Source organism: Oryzias melastigma, linkage group LG16 (assembly GCF_002922805.2).
Source record: "Oryzias melastigma strain HK-1 linkage group LG16, ASM292280v2, whole genome shotgun sequence".
In the NCBI taxonomy this organism is placed as follows: Eukaryota; Metazoa; Chordata; class Actinopteri; order Beloniformes; family Adrianichthyidae; genus Oryzias; species Oryzias melastigma.
Window position 1 is genome coordinate 4608919 of NC_050527.1, and position 21048 is coordinate 4629966.

The following is a 21048-nucleotide window of genomic DNA, read 5'->3' on the forward strand; positions in this document are numbered from 1 at the left end:
CCGAGAAAGATTTTTCAAAGAGATTAAAAAACAAACAAACTGAAAAACAGTATGATAAAATGTTGTAACATGAAAAAAAGGCAAAGAACAAGCAAGAAATTTGTTGCGCACTTCTAAAAGCGAAGTGAAGCATAACTAGTAAAAAATAAAAACAAACAGAATTATGGGAAAAAAGTCAAATGTTTTGAGGATGAATTCCTAAAATTATGGGAAAAAAGTCAAAATTTCACAAGAATAAAGTAATATGGAAAAACATTGAAATGTACGAAAATGAAGTTGTAAAATGATGAATAAAAGATCTTAAGTATACTTGAATCACGTTGTGAAAATCTAAGTTAAAAAGTCAAAATAACATTAGTATAAAGTTGTAAAATTATGAGTTAAAAAGTGTAAATTACACAAGAAATTATGACTTAAAAGTCTAAATTACACATGAATAAAGTTCTTAAATTATGAGGAAAAAAGTCAAAATTATATGAGAACAAAGTCATAACAGTATGAGAATAAAGCAAAAAAATGTACAAGAATAAAGCTGTAAAATTATGAGTTAAAAAGTCTCAGTTAAACTAGAATTAAGTTTAAAATTATGAGAAAAAGTCAAAATTATATGAGAATAAAGCTGGAAAATTATGAGAAAACATATCCTAATTTTACAGGGTAAAAGTCAGTTTTTTTTTGTTGTTGTTTCTTTTTTCCTTTTTTTGTAAAACCTGACACAAATATTTAATACAACTACTGCAGAGATCGTTCGCCTGAGGGCTCCATAACTGTTAAGTCCGCCACTGACGCTGACACAAAGAGAAAGTTGATTTTTGTGTTGCAGCACAGGGTTTTTCACCTATGTGATTTTAATTTTAACTTTAAGTCAATATTTCTAGTGAATATTTCAACATGTCAAAGTAGATTCTCAAAATAAAAAGCTATGAGATGAACTTGGTTTATTTCTTTATGCAAGCCGTTTCGTACTTTGAGAGGTAAATCTGAATTACTCAATTCATTGAGAAATTCATTAAAATATTCAGTGAGAAATTCGCAATAAACTCAAAACTACTGATTAATATTTTATTAGAAATAAGTTTCCTTGCAATTTTCTGATACAGCAAATTTAATGGTATTTTTTTCCCAGCCACTTTCAACTTTTAGCATAACTGCTGCCTTCCAAGACCTTTGTTAACTTCCTTTCAAATAAAATGTTTTTGTAAAAAACACATAATTTCAGGACAGCTTTTCCTTTTGTATTGTTTAATTTACATTCTGCAGCACTAGGTCTCGCCTTCCAGAATCTGAAATGAGCACACACACTCACACACATTTACTCTACCTTTGGATAGCGAAATCGAAAATCCAGCCTCCCAAAGTCAGTAAGAAAACAAAAGCGTGTGAGGAATACCCAATCCTGCAAAAAGCATAAAAAGGAGAAAAGTGTCAGACACTGTGCAGTAAATTCAAATAAATTAACAGCCATCAAAAGGATCTTTCTGAACACAGACAGAATGACGACACAATGACGTCATGATGCAAATGTTGATCAGAATAACCACATTAGTGCAGCTATATGATGATAAAACAGAGAAAATGAAGCTTTATTTTCATCTGAAACAGACTTCTTCTAACTTGCATTGAGACGTGAACAGCTCTGCAGCAGAGGAGGTTTTTTTTCAAAGCATAAAATGTTAAAAGCTGTGACCTTATTCCAGACTGTAGTGGTGCATCATACGCCTATTGCATCATCTTGTCCCATATTGACTATTATCTTGGTGTCACCATACTAGAAATGGCTGATCTATTAAAAAGAAAAAAAAAGAGCTACAAGGCATCTACAGTTTTAATGTTTTTTTTAGTTGTGACTCACTGAGTTTTCGAATTATTCTTAAAAAATCAAGACGATCTTAAACAATCACAGAGTACTGTGGTTTGGCCTTCAACCAGTGGAGGAATTTATCTGACAAAAGATAAAACTCAAAGACCCACAGCAGTCTCCAGAGGGGCCTGTGTGGAGCGGGGGAGCCAGAAAAGGTCAAAATGATTCATTTATAAAAAGCTGCAGGATGTGGAACAGTCAGTCAGCAACGTTTTTGAAAACTTCTTTCAATTTGAAATTTTAAAAATCCTCTGTTTGTGAAAATGAGTACAAGTACATCAAGCATGTGAACATTGTGTGCAATCTTTCCCAAATAACTAATTAAATTGAGGACTTTTCTGTCCTAATCAGTGACATCTACAACTAAAATGATGCTAAAATAAATAAAGTGGTATTTAATAAAAAGCTAATACATTAAGTTATAAGAAGCTAATGACTCAAACTTCTTCAGCGTATTCAAAGATGTTGAACATCTTTGGAAAAAATCTGTTCCTCTCAAAACATTTCACATTTGCTGCCTTTTTGACATGCAAGTTAGAGTAAAACGTAAATAAATGTTGGGCTCTTGTGGAAAGAAAATCATTTTTGTTGGAGAAAAAAGCAGACGTGCAAGAGCTGAGTTCAAAAAGTGAGTTTTCTTATCGGTACACAAAACTTTTTCTTTCATCTTCATCAAAACCACAAGTCAGATGAAAGTTTAAAAACACCTACAGATCAATGCATTTGAGAAATGAGGAGGTATTAAAGCTAATTTGCCATCGGTAGTCCCCAGTGTTTGTGCTAAATCGTCCTACCTCCCCAAACTATAAATGCACAGATAATGAAATGCTCCAAACAGGATTAAAGGGTTCAGTGTGGCACCTAAAGCAACGGCAAACAAACAGATGGACGTGCATTTGTGGGGATCCGTGCTGCCAGCATGGTTAGAAAAATTGGAGGTTCAAAGAGAAGCATGTGTGGATGTGAGAAGTAAAAAAAGTGAAGAGGAGCTGCAGAGAAGCCAATAAATTAGGGCAGGCAAAGACATTGAGAGGGCAATAAAGAGTCGAGAGGGAGGAAGTCTGAAAGGGAGTTCTAACAGTTTTAGAAGCATTACATTAAGAAGCAGAGCGGCGGTAATAAATGAAGTGGGTGGAAGAGAAAAACAAGAAAAAGTACAGAGGAGAGACGTATTGCCAAGAGGTGAAATTTCCACCTAGAATAAACAAAGACGGCAGCAAGGTGCTGCTCTGCACATTAAAAGGAGAGAGAAAAAAATGGAGGAAAAAATTCTGTCTGTCCTTAAAAAGATTAAGCCTTCAGCTTGGTAGAATGAGACTACATATTGGTGGTGAGCTTCACTGACTTTATGCAGAGTGAGCCGCTGCAGCACACAGTATGGCCAAACAGTCCCCTGTGATCTCCAGCAGGGAGATAAAAACAGACCACACTGCTGAATGTGGCACAAAGACCACACCACTTACAGTCTGTGTGGTTCATGCACACTTCTCCGTCTGCATGACGGAAGAAAAAACAGAACATATGAACGGGTCTGAAGGAGGAATAAATAGAAGCAGCTAATCCTGCTGGATTAATACGACAAATTAGTGCAAATGTATTAATGGTTAATTCAATGAGAGTAATGTTTTATAAATGTCTTCTCATTCATGGTAAAATATTTAATTGATTAAAGTTAGACTAAAGTGGTATTCTCTAAATATGGGACATTCTCCATGCTTGATTAGATGCTAAAGCAAAACATGTAAAGTATGACGATGCATGGATATTTAGAAAATAATGTACTTTTTTTTAGAAAATGTGAGTGATTTCATAATTATATTCATATTGTAGCAATAGAAGCTCAAGCAAATCATCCATGTGATATTTAAAAATATCTTAGTCTGACAATATAGCTCAAAAGAAGCTAGTCTACTGTGTCAGAGAAAGAGACAGTTTGTAGAGACAGATGCAAAACCACCTACTTTTTGCCTAAAGCAAGAGCCAGATCTTTGTTACAGAGGAGGAGCCAGCTGTTTACTAAGATAGAGTCAGTTTGTGTTACAGAGGCGGAGCGAGCCGTTCAGTACAGTAGTGAAGCTAGTTGTTTGTTACAGACAGAGTCAGATTTTTGCTTCAGAGGCGGAGCCGAATTTCTGTTACAAAGGTGATGTCAGATTTTGGTAACAGAGGTGGAGCCAACTGTTTGTTACGATGGTGGAACCAGCTTTTTTTTTTTTTTTTAAATAGATGTAGAGTCAGATTTCTGTAACAGAGATTAAGTGAACGGTTTGGTACAGTCACAGAGCCAGATTTTTGTTACATAGAGGCAGAGCTAGAGCTCTGTTGGAGAGGCGGAGCCGGATTTGTGTTACAGAGGCGGAGCCGGGTTTTGTGTTACAGAGGCGGAGCTGGATTTGTGTTACAGAGGCGGAGCCGGAATTGTGTTACAAAGGCGGAGTTGGATTTCTGTTACAGAGGCGGAGCCGGATTTGTGTTACAGAGGCGGAGCCAAATTTGTGTTACGGAGGCTGAGCTGGATTTGTGTTACAGAGGCGGAGCCGGATTTGTGTTACGGAGGCGGAGCTGGATTTGTGTTACGGAGGCGGAGCTGGATTTGTGTTACGGAGGTGGAGCCGAACTTGTGTTACGGAGGCGGAGTCGGATTTGTGTTACGGAGACGGAGTCGGATTTGTGTTACGGAGGCGGACCAGGATTTGTGTTACGGAGGCGGAGACGAATTTGTGTTACGGAGGCGGAGCCGGATTTGTGTTACGGAGGCGGACCAGGATTTGTGTCACAGAGGCGGAGCCGGATTGGTGTTACAGAGGCGGAGCCGGATTTGTGTTACAGAGGTGGAGCCGGATTGGTGTTACAGAGGTGGAGCCGGATTGGTGTCACAGAGGCGGAGCCGGATTTGTGTCACAGAGGCGGAGCCGGATTTGTGTTACAGATGTGGAGCCGGATTGGTGTTGCAGAGGCGGAGCCAGATTGGTGTTACACAGGTAGAGCCATCTTTTTCCAACAGTAGTTGACCCAGCTGTTTGTTACAAATGTAGAAATATTTCTGATAGAGTGGAAGAGGGAGCTTTTGTTACAGTAGGGAAATCAGCTTTTTGATGCAGAGGTGGAGAAAGCTGCTTGTTACAGACACAGATTTTTGTCACAGAGCTGGAGCTACCTGTTTAATACAGATGTAGAGGCAGATTTTTGTAACAGTAGTGACTCTCTGCTACAGACGTAGACACAGCTCTTTGGTAATGATTTCTGTTAGAGGTAGAAACAACTTCTTATTACAGAGGCAGTTTTGTAACAAAGGTGGAGCCATCTTAAAGGTGGGTTAATGGTGAAACCATCTTTTAGTGTAAAAGGTCGGCTTTGTGTTACAGCTTTCTTTTTTTTTCTTTTTTTGGAGTCCTGTTTTGTTGCAGAAGCACCCTTCTATATCAGAGGCAAATCTATCTATTAGTGGAAAGAACAGAGTGTTGCATATCAATTTCCAGCATCTTGTGACAAAACGTATCAAGTGCAACAGTTACCTGGTGTGATAGGGGTGGAGACAGTTTTGTGTAAAGAAAATATAACTACTTTAATAAGAGAGAAATGAACCCTGCATCGTTTTTAAAGATCTACAGCCACTGAAGCTGGCATCAACATCAACTCGTCTCCAACTTGTGGAAGCGAGCTCTTTTAAAGCAATTACTGCTTGAAGATTTCAGATTTAACAAGCTGAGGAGATGGCATTTATGAACTATTTATTACCAGAAAAATACAACCATAGTCTCCATTATATTCTCAGTATATTAAATAAGATTTTTGCAGAAGTTGTTGGAAATTAGGAAACAGACTGGTCATAAAAAAGTGAAGAAGATTTAATTAGATGACCAAGACTTTTACCATTATAATTGTTAGACTGACCTCAGCTGCTTAGGCGAACATTTTCTGGTTTATTATGCGCCTAATAGAACAGAAAAGATCAACCACAGCGAGTCACACAGTGAAGGCTTCTACATTTGTGCACAGATCCAAGCCGCAGCTCAGTAACACATTCAATTATTATTGGGCGACTTTTTGCAGAAACAACCTGGGCTCGGTTGACCGTGTTGTATAATGATGTGCCACTTTGCAGCTTCTTTCCAGTTACCTTTCTGATAAAGTATCAGAGCCACTCAAGCACCGGGAGGCAGACTGAGGTTGTACGCTTCCTTTTTAGGAAGGGGAAAAAAATAAACTAACTTGGAGGAAATTATTTCTCTGAAATGTTGTCCAAAAAGCTATAAAAGCAGGAGGTATTCTGTTTCTCTACTGACACAAACGGGTAATTACACTTTTTTCCTTTGCCTCCTGCCCCACTTTGTGAGCTGCAGGCTCTCTGAAGAAGGTGCAGACAAATGCCAGAGGAAAAATAAAAAGAAAAAAAATGTGATGATGTGTATTACACCTTTTTTTCTCTGTAAAAAGTGATCTTCAATGCAGCACATTGCTGATAGGTAAGTGAAACCTGAAACAAAATACTCTTATTAGATTTATATGACCCTATTTCTCTTAAAAGGTTGTTGATGTATATTATTTAATTAAAATCTTATGTCGAAAAAAAAGGAAAGACTAAATATAAAAACACAAAAATCAATAAAATGCAAAAATAGTTGTGTAACAAGGCAGTAAATGTTAAAAAAAACAGTACACAAACAATACGAAGTATATGTTTAACATTTTAAGCCCATTATATCAATAGTTGTTTATAAGATGAACATATATACATTGAGATTTGAATAATATACAAATCTGAAATTTACGTTTTTTTCCTAAATGTTTTCCCTTGTACTTTTCTGCAACTTAAAAAAACCCTTTAACACCAGAGCTCCAGTGTTTATGTTCTTTGATTTACTGTAATTTTTTAATTGTTAACACGATTAACTTAATTCCAGCAGATTCCGAGGGCGAAAAGTGTTGTTAAAGGTTGAAAAGTTAGTTTGTTAAAGATGTTGTGTGTAAGCCTCAGGTTTTAAAGGGTTAATTATTTCAATAAAACTCTGAAAAGCATTTCTATTATCCTTTTTGATTTTTGAAATTAAAAAAGCCAAAATGAATGAAAATATTTAATAGGAGAAATTTTAATTCAAAAGTTTCATTTTTACTTTTTTTTTTTAATATTCACAGGGATGGGCAACTCCAGTCGGTGAGTCTGCATGGTTTCCAGACATTCGTGCCCTACTCACAGCTGATTTCCTGGATCAAATGTCACCAGTCAATTAGCACAAAGCTATTAAGTTAGAAAACAAGCAGGACTACGTCCCTCTGAGCCCATCCTTTTACTAACTCATTTCAAGTCACTAAAGTAGTCCCTTAGTCACTCTAACATCCGTATGTGTCTGTTGTTCTTCCATTCCATTACAGTATTACCATCTGGGGATGTTTGATGTGACATTCCACCAGTTCAGGTTGATCGAGTTAGAGTTTGTTGAGCATACAGTGGCTGTCAAGCAATCTGAATTTATCTCACTTTGTGAACAACCGTGGGGGAAAGGTACCGCTTCAAGGCTACATCAGAATGTGGCATCTGCTGTGTGATTCAGCAGATATTCCTTTTAAACTGTCTGCAGATCAAACTTGCTGTACAATAAAGATGCAGACCTTCTGAAGTTTGATTTTTATGTAAGTGCAGCAGTTTAAATGTGAGGTTTCTCCATTGAAAGTTTGCATTATACACCTGCTGTCAGCCATTGAAATCACAATAATAGTCAATTCTGACTTTCAACCAGAAGTTTCTCATTTTACCTAAATACACAATTATGCCGGTTCTATAACACAAATAAGTTAATTCAACAGCACCTGCAACAAAAGTTATGTTGGCATTGTTGCACAAACTTTGACATACAAAAGGCTTTTTGTCAGTTTAGACTGTTGAGCATACAACTCAACCTTAAAAGGTGAGATTGTGTTCACACCGCCCTCGGACAAAATGGGTTCAAGCGACCACTTCCAATGAAAAGCCATTATAAACGCGCATATACGTATATATAGGCTTCAAAACTCTCAGGTTCGTGCATCAATACAAAACATTTCAGGCCTTTTTTTCTTTGGATGACGTCACTTTTAAATCATAAAAGTGCCAACAGTTAGAAAGTTGATCATGGAGGAGAAATTAATTATTGCGACACAAAGTCCTTCATAAATCGGAATAGAGCTGGGAAAAAAAAAGCCTGGACATTCATGAGATTTGTGTCGTTATGACTTTTTGCACAAAATCTTTTCAAACTGCAAGTACATGCGCTAGTATTAGTGGTGTCTGCGGCGGTGGATGGGGGATTTCAACTGCATCAGTTATGATCCATATGTGATTCTGAATCGTTTTATGAATTTTAAATATTCGATAATCGAAAAGATGTATATGATTTAAAGTAAAGCAACATACCTTTCACTCTGACATTTTTACAGGGCACACAAAATGACGGACCTCCCAGAAATCATCATCCGACCGGCCCTGACTTCACTTAAAGCGATCATTTAGAAGCATGTTGGCGTTCACAGTGTTGAGACTCACTTGCTTAAAAATCACTCTATATGCAAGTTATGTCACGCCGAAATTTAATTTGTAGAAAACACAACAAATTTGCGAAATCACAATGTGCGGCTAGCTAAACACTATTTGGTTTGACGTGAGTTAAAGAACGTTTCATTTAAGATGGTCTAATGATAAAACACAACATTATCTAATTTAAGGTTGTTGAGTTCAGGGAACATTTTTCCCTTTGATGCTTGAACAATTTTTGATTATCAAACAAAATATTTTTCATGTCAGAATTTTTGTTTTCAATCTTGTTTCTTTATAAATGCACTGGTGGAGAAAAGTGAGTCATATTGGTTTAGTGTCTTCTAAAGAGAAACATTTCTATAAAAAAAAAAAAAAAAAAAAAAAGAAGGCAGATCTGGATTCATTGATAATTGTTTCATAATCGAATCATTTCATAATCGAATGCCTCCTGAACTGTAATCAAATCATGTGGTCCCTCAAGATTCCCAACTCAGGCTAGTTTTGACAGTCAAGTGTGAACCGTGTATCCCAACAAAACCCAAATCAGCACGTTTTTGAACACATGCCAGTGTGTACGTAGCATAACAGCTGATGGGTCCACCACATTGGTCCTGACTGGTTTCCAGTTATTCCTGTTGATCTGATGCTCAAGCTAATGAGCAGTGAGTAAGGCAGGAATCAATAATCATTTTAGTCTGTTGCATTTTCTTACAAAACTACACTAAAATTAAATGTATTTTCAGTCTTAAAATGAAGTGTGAATAAACACAACTTTTGTGCAGCAAAAAAAAAGTTAGCTATCTGTGTCAACGCCTCAAACGAAATGTAATTTTACACAATTACTAAAAATATATATTTATTTTGGTGTAGTTTGTAATTAAGAATTCACTGCTTGAGCAAAAACTAAAGTATTGTGAAGTCACGTCTGTGGACGCATGAATCTCATTTGGCGGTTGGAAGCTGGGGAACAGGCTGTGGCCGGGCTGTATTGTTTTCAAGGATCCACTGAGGCCTTATGAGAACACTTACTTGGCTGATATCTCTGATTACGTGCAAGCCTCTGCACTCTAAACAGTCATATTGAGCTGCAGCCTCGTCTTCAGCAGTTTTTACTGATTCTTTGAGCCTTCTCATCTTCAGGGAGTAAGTAGGAGCAGAAGAGAAATATAGTTTAATAGACAAGAAAATGGATAGGAGGAATTTGTAGCTTCCAGGAAGTATTATGCAAGTCTAACTCGTGGAATTATCTACACTGGTGCATATTTAACCATGCTTAAAAAAGATCAATAAAGCTTTTAATACAATTAATTAATAGAATTTGCTACTGTAGTGATACAAATATGTTTAGTTGACTTTAATATCTTGCTCTGGACTTAAGCATTGTGTTCTTTAGCAATTAAAAGGTGGAGTCCTTCATGAAGTCATTTATCTTTTCTAAAAAAAAGGCTGCAGCAAACACTGCAACCATAAGAGCCAGTATACAAAGAGTTGGGACTCACAGCTCCAGAAATGTCAAGAGGTGTACCACCCATGAATGTAGCACCATTATGATAACAAGGAAGCAAAACAGCAGATTTCAGCACAATAGGGGCACATTAGTGCATTCAGCATTTGTTTCTTTGCACATTAAGCCGCTTGTTAGTGCAGGTGGAAAGCTCACCTGGACATAAATGAACTACGATTCTCCTGAAAACAAGGATCTCCCGTGAACCATTTAGCTAATGAAGTTCACATCCGTGAAAGCAAAGATGCAAAGTGATCTATACACTGATAGAGGGAACAGAATAAAGTTAATAGATAGTAAAATCTGAAAAAGACCAAATTCAAAAACATGGGAAAAATGTAATAATAATAATAAATAGGATTTTTCTGTCGTTTGAAATAGAGATGTAGAAAATACACTTGGTGGACCACAAGCTCCATTCTCCATAACCCCAATCGAGTGGAGAAGCTATATATAAGAAGATATAAAGTCATGAGAAGATGCAGGTATTTCAATGTGAATAAATAGAGGATTATACTAAAAAAGTCATGTGCCAGCTGGGTTTTTATCTTCCTTCAAGCATTTCTCTCAAATCACCATATTTAGGACAATACAACCCTCCACAACTGTTGCAGCTTTGTGCTGCATTCACGGCCACTTCCAAAGAAAAGTCTATATAAACTCATGTACACGCACGCTTCAGGCTTCTCCATTCAAGTCTTGCATTCATGCGTAGCTACACAAGTTTCTACGGTCGTTTTTAGGCTCTACGTATCAAATGAGCGTCCATTGAACGTGCAGTGAAAGCTAAACCAAGTCCACCAATCAGAGGCTCTCGTTTGGTAGTGATTGGTAGTGATGGCAACCCTTTCAATTTATGGACATGACAACCGTTTGAACATTGATCATGGAGGAGAAATTAATAATTGCAGTTTGAGCCCGGCTGGAATTACAGTATAAACACCAAGTCTTTCATATATACATATATAAATAAAGGTAAATAAATAAAAAATATATTGAAATAGAGCTGTGAAAAAAAAGCCTGGAGCGAGACTTGAACCGCTTTGACATTTTACATCAAGCTTCGTCCAACTGTAGGTGGCGGACATTAGCGGTGTGCTAAAATATCAATATTGCAATATATATTGCGATATTTAGTCCTGTGATTGATTCTCAATGGGTTATTTTATTTTCATTTGAAGAGGCTGTAGAACATTTTTGTTCTGTTTACAACAATTTTGCACCAAGTAGTGGCACTGCGGTTCATGTTTCCTATTGTAAATTTTAAAGATAATTCCAATTCAATTGGTGTCAGTGCTTGTCAAAGACATAGTATCACTGATTTGCATGAAAGTGTCTATTATTTCTTGCATAATATAAGACACAAGTTGTTTATTATGACTGTTCAAGCTAAAAAATAAATGTGGATACATTTTCCTAAAAATATTGTACCAATTATCGCAGTATCACAATATCATCGATACCATGAGCCACGTACCGTGTGTCATATCGTGACGTACCCAGTGATTCCCAGCCCTAGCGGACACCAGCTAATATCAGGAAGTGACAGTATAGTGTGAACACCATATGCTGAACACATTTGAAAGTAGGTATTGTGAAGTTGGTTTTGTCCACTCTTAAAAAAAAACTTGAATCAAGATGTAGTTTTTCAGTGTTGCAACTTAATCTGACTGATTAGGATGATTATTTGGTGAGAGATTTAGATATGAAAGTATGTATAGTTGCACAGCTAGCATTCACAATTTTTTTTTTTTTTTTTAAACTCCAAGCTTCTAATAAACTATTGTAAAGCCTTCCCAGTGGTCTTCTAAGCAAAAATCAGGAAACTTGTGTCATTTTTTTAAGACTTAGTTTCTGCAGAGTGACTGGAGTTCAACAGAAATTCACTCCAAATTGTGGGCAGGATCATTGGTGCATGGTAAGCCCGCCCCCCTTCCATCTAGTTACACTCTCTCCCACTATCTTACAGCCCCTCACACCTCAACCTAACATTACTGGTGTAGCAAAAATGGTGAGCAATTTTGGAGCCACCTGGGACTGTTGACTTGAAGGGCGGAGCTTGGAGCAGGAAGCTTGTGGCGTATTTTCTATGTCAAGACTAAACTATTTCAAACAGCATTCTTTTGTCTGCAAATTATTCACAACGATTTAAATAAAGACAAATACTCAGAAATGCTTAATTTTCTTAATAAATGTCCTTCATTAGAAAGGACATGTTAAAAACACAATTTTTATCTGAGTTGGTCTTTGAAAGTACCTGCTCATTCTCTTCCTAAAATTCAGAAAATCTAACAAATACAGAGACAGAAAAGGAAACAGGCTATTGATTTTTGGTAGCCACAGATGACATAATTGATGACACATTTTCTGGTAGTTATTTGGCCGTTTCAACCACAAAGTAAAACCCAGCATTTGTCATCTGTTGCCCTTTGTGTTCCACCTTAAGAAACACCAGCCTTGCTTTGCTTGCACTGCAGATGGTTTAATGCATATTTATACTTGGATCTGGTGTATTTACCTAATCAAAACAAGGAATCTTCTGATCCAGATAATCAGCAGAAGCAGCACAGGGATGGGAAATACGCACGAGAGTAGATCTCAACAACAAGGGGTGAAAAGACCTGCAAAAGCATTTGAAAATAAGACCCGTTTACCAGCTGAGAAGGGGCCATGATGTCTGAAGTTAACAAAAAAAACCCAGATTTTACAACCACACACAAAAAAAAACCAATGCGGATTTCTTTCTCCTCCGAGAGCCAGACTTCCTCTTCAATAAAATAGACATTAAAGTTGGTTGCTATGAACTTTTGATCCCTGACCAACAAACACAGCTCCCCATGCACCATTATAGTGTAATTACCTCTGCTCAGCGTTCTAACTACATAAACAAGCACAGTAATTTCTACCCTGAGAAATAAAAGTGCAACAGGAGCAGAGCAGCGTTGCCAGCATAGCTGCCTTCATATATCACAGCAAACAAAACCGCAGCTATAATTCAGCCGCTGCTAGCCAGCTAGCGTCAGCCGCTGGAGCCTGGGGTTCTAATATACACTAAAAGTGGGAGCTCCGTGCTCAGTCCTGGTGGACATTGAGGTTGTAACCATGGATATGCACTGACCCACAGATGAATCCCTGGAGTGAGCAGAGCAGGGTGGTCAAGGTGGACGAGTTGAGGAGGGAGTTATTTGGCACACTGAGGACACTCCTTGTAAAACAAACACTCAAAACATGGCTGATCTGAAACATGTATAATCCCACGTTTCTGCACTTCTTAATACACACTATAACAGCCCGCATCCCCCCCTCCTTCAGCTCTCTAACCCATTAGCGCCATAGAAACTACAACATACCTTTGTTTGCAGCTGCCATAGAAACATCAAAGTAAAAGCCTTTATTCACACATAAAACCACTTTTATGTTGTTCGGCTTTCATGCACTTGTCCTTTGGATTTCAGCAGCGGCGTGCAGATTCAAACAATGATGCCGATAATTTGACTCCTTTTCTTGAGCTTCAGAATGCGCACACCAAAGGGGGCAAACACAGACAGTCGTGCAGTTTATGCATCCATTTCTTTATGAAAAGGCAGAATAATGAACTGCTCAGGGAACTGGTAACAACAACAATAGGAGACGATCAGCGAATTACAAAAAAATAAAAAAAATCTTGAACACACAAATGAAAGCTGGGATCTATTAATGAGTCAGGTTCATACAGTGAAATGCTTTAGTGAAGCAGTGAAAGAAGGCGATAAATTGGAGACATCATAAAACCAGCACAGGAAAGCGTATGCGGACATGAATCCAGTCAGTGGATTATTTGATTTTTAAGCTACAGGCGTTGAAATGCTGCCAGATCATTTTCTGCTCTTCTCGGAGGATTTCAACAACATCTGGGAGCCTGGCTGCATGGACTGGCTTCCTCTCAGCTTTGTGAGCTTTAGTGAGGTCAGGCACTGATGTCAGGTGATAAGGCAGAGCTTGCAATTGGCCTTCCTCCGTGTCCCAGAGGGTGTTAGGCGGGGTGGAGGTCAGCTTGTGTACAAAGCAGGTAAGTATTTTTGCGACACAGTCAAAGAGCCGTTTTTCCTTTTGGACCAGATTTTGTGAATTCTATGCGGAAACAAAGAGGGCGGTTGGTTCCAACAACAATAAGCACCTCGCTTTGGCTGAATAAGAGCTTGAACTATGAGATGCTTATATACCAAGTACATAAATATAAGGATTGCAACATTTTAAGATGTTAACAGGTTCATTAACAAAAAAAAAACACTAACAAAGGAGAACACAGGCTAACAAAAAAAGAATGGGAGACAAGCTTTTTAATTTATTTAATCCCATTTAAATGGCACTGTTATAGTCTTCATGCTTTGGAATTGAAATTCGTCCAAACAATCCAAAATGTAATAAAAAAAATTAAAATGTTTTACATGATAAAGAAAAAAGCCTTTTTAATGTTAATGATCAATCTACTGAATCTAAGGATCCAAGATAATACGTTTCATGTGTCATTTGGTCTCATCTCACATAGCCAGATGGGAAACACTAGAGTAATCAGTTTGGTCATTCCTACATTTTTGCTCGTTTTTTTTTTTTACTTAATTTGCTTAACACAGTACTGAGGACAGGACTGTAGAGCAGAGACACCATGAAGGATTCTCATTTTCACTGAAAAGCATGAAATATTTCCAGACATTTCCTTTATCTGGGTAATTAAAGCAAGAGTTTCATCTGGAAGGCAGCATATTTTGCTTTATAGCAACCTATTTTTCTGCATAAATGTTGCCATAGCAGAAGTGCCACAGGCTCTGATAGAAACGCACGTCATGACAGACCCAGGCTTTTGATCTTACTGACAACAATCTAGATGGCTCCATCAAACTCTGGTGAAATGTTTCCTCCGTGTGAATATTGCAACTAAAAAAAGAGACATTAATACAACACAATGCAGCTGGTGTCTTCCAAAATTATTAACCATCAACTGAGGGGAACCATCCCAATGAATCTCAAAGAAACTGTAGAAAATGTTTGTTTATCAAAGTTGTACAGAGATCGTCTTCAAGGTTCAAAGCCAACAAGTAACTCCTTTTTAATCAGAGTAAACCTCAGGCAAAAAACTGGGAATCACTGCTACGGGATGGTAATTTAGCTGCTCTAATGTCTGTGATGAAAATCTGATTTAAAACCTACAAAAGAAAATTGTAATTTCATGTTAATTCTGATTGGCAAAAATACGCAGATCTTTACAAGTCAGCTACATTTAAAGCTACATTCACACTGACCTCTGCAACAAGGGTTCAAGCAACCGAAAGTCTGTGTAAATGTGTGTAAATGCAAGATTGTGCCGCTATGCACATTTCTAAGACCATTTTTGGGCTCTATGTACAAAATGCACGTCCATTGAAGTGTAAGATAAACCAACTTCAACTTAGATCCATTGAAGCGTCAACCGTTTGAAAATTGATTGTGGAGGATAAATTAAAAATTTCAGCTTGTTCCCGGCCGGAATTATATGACAGCAAGGAATAGAGCAATAAAAAAAAATAAATAAATAAATAAATACATAAATAAAATATTTAAAAAAATTAAGATTCAATATATTTGCACCACTTTGATCATTTGCACCAATCCTCTTTCAACTTCAAGTACATGCACTAGTATCAAGTAGCAATGATTCAGTTTCAACACCACATATGCTTTCTTGGATGTGCATCACAGGGCCCCGTGTGAATGTAGCATCAAAGCTGAAGGCAAATTTGGAACAGAAACTTCCTTGTAGGCTGCTTAAGCCTTTGTCACATGCACCCATACGCATGCTGGTGGTTCTTGAGTTGTCTGGGCACCTGGAAAATTGTAAACTGAAGCGGATGCATCTTAATAGTTCTGGTATCGCCTGTCCGTCCTGAGATAGGATCTCTCCTTCATGTGGTAATCCCCTAAGGTTTCTACTTTTTTCCTGACTCATGTTTTTTTAGGAATTTTTCCTTACCGGGAGGGAGGGTCTAAGGGCAGGGATAACCAGTAACAGCGTGTGCAGGTGGTATGCAAGTGCCTGTAGAATTCCCTCAGACACTCCATGCCTCTATTTGGTGCAGTGTGATTCATTTGTTGTCCTCTTTCCCACTCCCCTCCAAGGGAGTTATCTTCTTATCAGTTTTTTTTGTCTCTGTCGATGGACACTGATGGGATACACCCTGGACAGGTCGCTAGTCTGTCACAAGGCCACAGTCACACACTCACACCTATTGATTACTCATTTAGAATAACCAATTAATCTAGAAGCATGTTTTTGGACGGTGAGAGGTAACTGTAGTCACCGGAGTCACACGCTGGCGTCTCAGGTCCCAAAGCCTGGACTTGAACCAGGGACCTTCTTGCTGTGATGCAAGAGCACTAACCACTGTGCCACCGCACAGGCCCTCTCCATGGGAGTGGGGAAAATCCCAGTGCGTGCTCCTGTCCTTGGGCGTGGACCTCGCCTCTGGCTTGTCTCACATCCCCAGCTGTCCCAGTTCCATCTGGAGGAAGCCAATCTGTTACACAACTCAAACGTGTAGTTGTTGAGTTATTTAAGCTAATTCTTTTTAACAGTCCTTGTACATCACCTGTCAGTCCTGGGAGAGGAGATGATCTCTCTTTTGTGTGGACTTACTTGAGGATTTTTTTTTTTTTTTTTAAGCTTTTTCCTTACCGAGACCGAAGGCAGGGGTGCCCAACGTCAGTCCTCAAGGGCCAATGTCCTACATGTTTTCCATCCAACCTGCCATTAAAGCTCCTTTTTGGCCAAACACACCTGATCCAGATAATCAGCAGCAGATAAGTCAGGGTTTATGGAAAACCAGCAGGAGGCCGGCCCTCGAGGACTGACTTTGGACACCCCTGGTCTAAGGGGAGAAATGTCCAGTTTAGTTTAGTATGTTTGGTTTAGTTTAGCAATCAGCTATTGTTTATATTTTAGGAGTGATTTTATGTTTTTGGACAACTACCGATGTGAAGCATGTTGGAGACAACTGCCATGCAATATTTGCCTTTTTAAATAAAATTGAATGAAAACTACGCTCTGGTTGGGTAATTTCCTCATGTCTAACAGTCAGGCTACAACAATGACCCCACAGGTGTGCAAGAGGCAAGCAATGAGTGCACACTTATTGATTGCATGGTGCATAGGATTTGGGGGCTTAAAAAAAAGGAAAAGTCCGAACAATATGCCTGCATCTCACCTACTTCAGCCATTCATATTAAGTGTTCATACCCTTAGAAAAAGAAATGTGCATGAACATTTTCTCCCTACAGGCTCACAGAGCAGTTTCATATTTTTTACCCTACTTTTGTCCACAAACAGTCCGTATCCACCCATAAGGGCAATTGTGACCAAGGCTTTACTGGTTAGACACTTACAGGAAGGGCCAATTTAGACAAAATATTTTGAAGGCAAACAGCTAAACTTGATGAAGCCACAGCGGGTCTGTGCAGCACCCGATAGCTGTAAGCAGAATTCAAAGCAGGGGTTTAGCAATTTCACTGCCGTCTACCACCAACAGAAATAACCACTAGTTAGCTTAGAGTCGCCATGCGTGTCTCTGAATCACAGGAGAGCAGCAACAGTGGATGAAGTGTCTACCTTAATCTGCTTTTAGTTCTCCTGTTTCCTCAAGGCCACTGCATTGTAATGCAGAGTCACTCAGCCACCTCCCAGAGTGTGAGCGGTTGCACATGCGCGTGTGTGTTTGTACACCCCATTAATCAAGGGCTATGCCTTGATGCAGTATCTGGTCAATTCAGCACCTCACAGACGCTCTCTTCTGCTTTCATTCCTGATTCAAGCCTCCTGGTTTCTGCTCTTTTATCTATGAGGTTTTTCAGTCATTTTCTCTGTCTCCCAAGATCCATGTTTGCTTGCTAAGCCTCATTAACAATTAATTACCAATCAGCTAGTCAAGTCACCCCTGGACCGCTGGGCTTTTCAATGATTCATTAGTCAGGGTTACACACTGCTGCAGTGCATAAACACTCGCTCACACGGGCACACTCAAACTCTGTCCTTTTCTGCCTGTTTGGAGGGGACGTTATTGTGCACACAGATTCTGCAGACACGCAAACACACATACATACACAAACACATTAAAGCAAGCATATGGAGAGACACAGAAACACTTCCCTTCGTGCACGCACCAACCTGCCTGGCAAACACACACCGCCATGACACCTGTATCTAATCAGAATGTCCTCATTAAAAAGAGATAAAGAAAATCTGATTGAGTTGTGCTATCTGTAACAACTTCTCAAACTGTTCTTCAAAGTCAAATCCAAAGATATGTCCGTGACTTTCAAAGTTCTGCATGGTGAGACCAAGGTCTAAACCCTGAAAATACTGTTTTACAACAAAGGTAGCTGGATCAAGTCAATAAACCAAGAGATCATCGGGTAAACAAGTCAGTTCACATTCACTCCCATCTAAAATAGTCCTAATAATGAAGGAAATTAGACATACTTACAGACAGAAACATATTTAAAATTGTGGATAAATTCACACTCCTAATATTTACACTGGGATGACTTCCTTTAATTGTTTTTTTCTATCCAAAAATATAATTGGTATTTAATGAAGCTGTCATCATGTCAAGGTTGTTTTTCCCGCTTATTTGCACATTTTGCCAAAGGCCAACTTTAAATGAAATCCCACCCATGCACAAAGTTAAAACTAGAGGAAGCGTTTCGATCACGTCATGCTGGGATTCCATAGAGTTGGTGTCGCAATCTATGCATGAATCCGAATTCTTCCCTTCCCCTCTATTTGTGGGGGCATTTGTAGTGCTAGGGTTGTCCGAAATCGTCCTTTAAGGGCCAACCCTCCAAGCGGAGGGATACAGACCCCTCGGTTGTGAGGGGGTTTAGGGGAAGTGCTTTTCTTCACACTAAAGCACAGAAGTTTACATTTAAATATAAGTAATGACTTTTTGCTTTAGCATGACCTTTTTAAAGCTACAAATCTGCTGTTATTTATATTCGAGCGCTGGACGCTCCACACTAGCGTAGCTGACAGGCGACTGTTGATGACATCATAGAGTGGAAGTGACACCCAAATTTGAAGACACTATTTTTCCATAACTCTCCGTTTGGAGGGCTAAATGTAGGGGTAGGGAGAGTAAAGCCTTCAGGTCATCCTGTTAAATTCAGGGCTTAAAAGTACCACAAATGCAATGTACCCATTACAACTACACACAAACACACAGTATCTTTAATGTACATCACATATTCTGATTATCTTTTTTTCTGTAAATCAGCATCTAAAACCATTTCTTTACCAATTACAAACAATATTTCAATCTTCTATGATCACATTTCAGACCACACATGCCTATGATTATTTATTAATTTTCAAATAAAATTTGCTTAATTTCCACATATTTTCAAATTATTTAATTGAAACTAGGACTTTTTTTCTTCACATTCAAGGGAAGTTAATTTGTGAATTACTGGTTTGTTCAGGGCTCTCCAGAAGATTTGTTCACTTTCTAGATTGTCCCAGCTGCTTTCCAAACAGCGTCCTTCCTCTGCCCTTAAATCCTGCACACCACTGTCCCCTCAAAGGGGACATTTTATCAGCTTGTACAAACGGCATGAGCCACTTAAGCTAATTGCTTTCATAGTCTGGCCCTAAGAAAGCAATTGACTGGTCTTCCGCACCAGCGGCTTCAGATAAATATGCTCGCATCCTGCTGAACTCCCACAGATGGCCCACACTTCCCAACAGTTCGTCTCCGTGCGCTCACATCTGCAGACACTGAGACGGTGAAAGGTCAAGGAGCTGGAGTCAAGTTTACTGTGAGTCTGGAAACGAGGAGATGCAGAACAAGCGGCTGACCTTGCAGCAGAGAAACCAAACTAAACCTAATGAGGTGTGAAACTATATGAATGCACACAGTTGAGCAGAGTGAATTCAGAAAATATTTTCTGGTTTTGTTTTGCAAAGTTTTAGATTCCAATACATGATCCTGTTTGCCCCATAGAATAGAATACTGCTTTAAGTAAAACAATACATTTCTATACATTAAAGGCTTTTTCTGGCAGCAGGAGCAGCACAAGATAACATTCTGAGGTGCAGTCAAGCTCAGTATTTCTGCCTTTTTTAAAACCCACTCCAGTGAAAATCCCGTTTTGGTGTTTTTAACATGTTCTTGTAGCATTTCTCTGATGATGGAGGACAAATATTAAATCATTTAGAATTAAAGCTGTATTTCTGAGTATTTCTTTATTCATATTGTGGTGAATCAGGAGCAGACGACATTGGATTAAGCTCTCAGTTGTAACATAGAAACCAGCCTCCCTGCTCCGCTCCATTCCAATTCATCCACTTGCAGACAAATAGATCCGTGTACGTCTTTGTTTTTCCCTCCCGAGCTGAGCTCTGGCTCTAAACTGTACGGCTCCAAAATTGCTCAACATTTTAATAGAAATAGGCTGTAAGCTAGCAGGAGAGAGAGAGAAAACAACGGGGTGATGGGAAATAAGCAGAGGCTTATTTCTGTGCTAACAGTTTCTGAGTTTCTGATCAATCCCTACCAATCTGCAGAAACTATGTCCCAGTAAACAACACACGTTTCGACTAAAAAAAATGTCATAGTTACACTTAAAAGATCACTGAGAAAGCTTTTACAACACATAAAAACAAGATCGGAGTGAGGCTTTAAAGACAAAATATTGCAGCTTTATGGTAAAACAAAGCAGCTAACTTGGTTCCTCAGTCACAGTAGAATGTAATCTTTTCAAACATGAATTATTTTCTGGTTTTCTCTGCTGTCTACTTTGACACAACATTCAACAGCAATTTCTTCACCTTTGCTTCAGCAAACTGTGAACAGGTTCATCTTTAGAACAACATATCGAGTCAACTCCAGGAGTTTTTGGAGTTTATGTCTCTTTTTAGTAGAAAACCACTGCAAAAGAAGAACTACACAGCTTTAATAAAAACCTTTAAAAAATAAAAAAAGTAAAAATTTTGTACAACAGAGCAAAGTGTACACTTTTATTCTGGTAAGTATAAAATGGTTAAATCTCACAAACCATCTCGGTTCTATAGGCATTCATCTTGATTTATAACAAAATTTCATATAAAGATGTGTTTTTTTTTTCATTTGGAATCAAGAAATGGCATTCTTTTAGCGGTCTTTGAAC

General features: G+C 38.4%; 1 protein-coding gene across 1 annotated transcript in view; it reads right to left on the reverse strand.

Moving 5' to 3' along the window:
• Nucleotides 1-21048, reverse strand: part of tmem145 (transmembrane protein 145) — a 71209-nt gene that overhangs the window by 43440 nt on the left and 6721 nt on the right. Inside the window, exon 2 of the mRNA XM_024267625.2 lies at nucleotides 1322-1396. Coding sequence (XP_024123393.1) covers nucleotides 1322-1396 — 75 coding nt within the window. The remainder of the gene's footprint in view (nucleotides 1-1321; nucleotides 1397-21048) is intronic.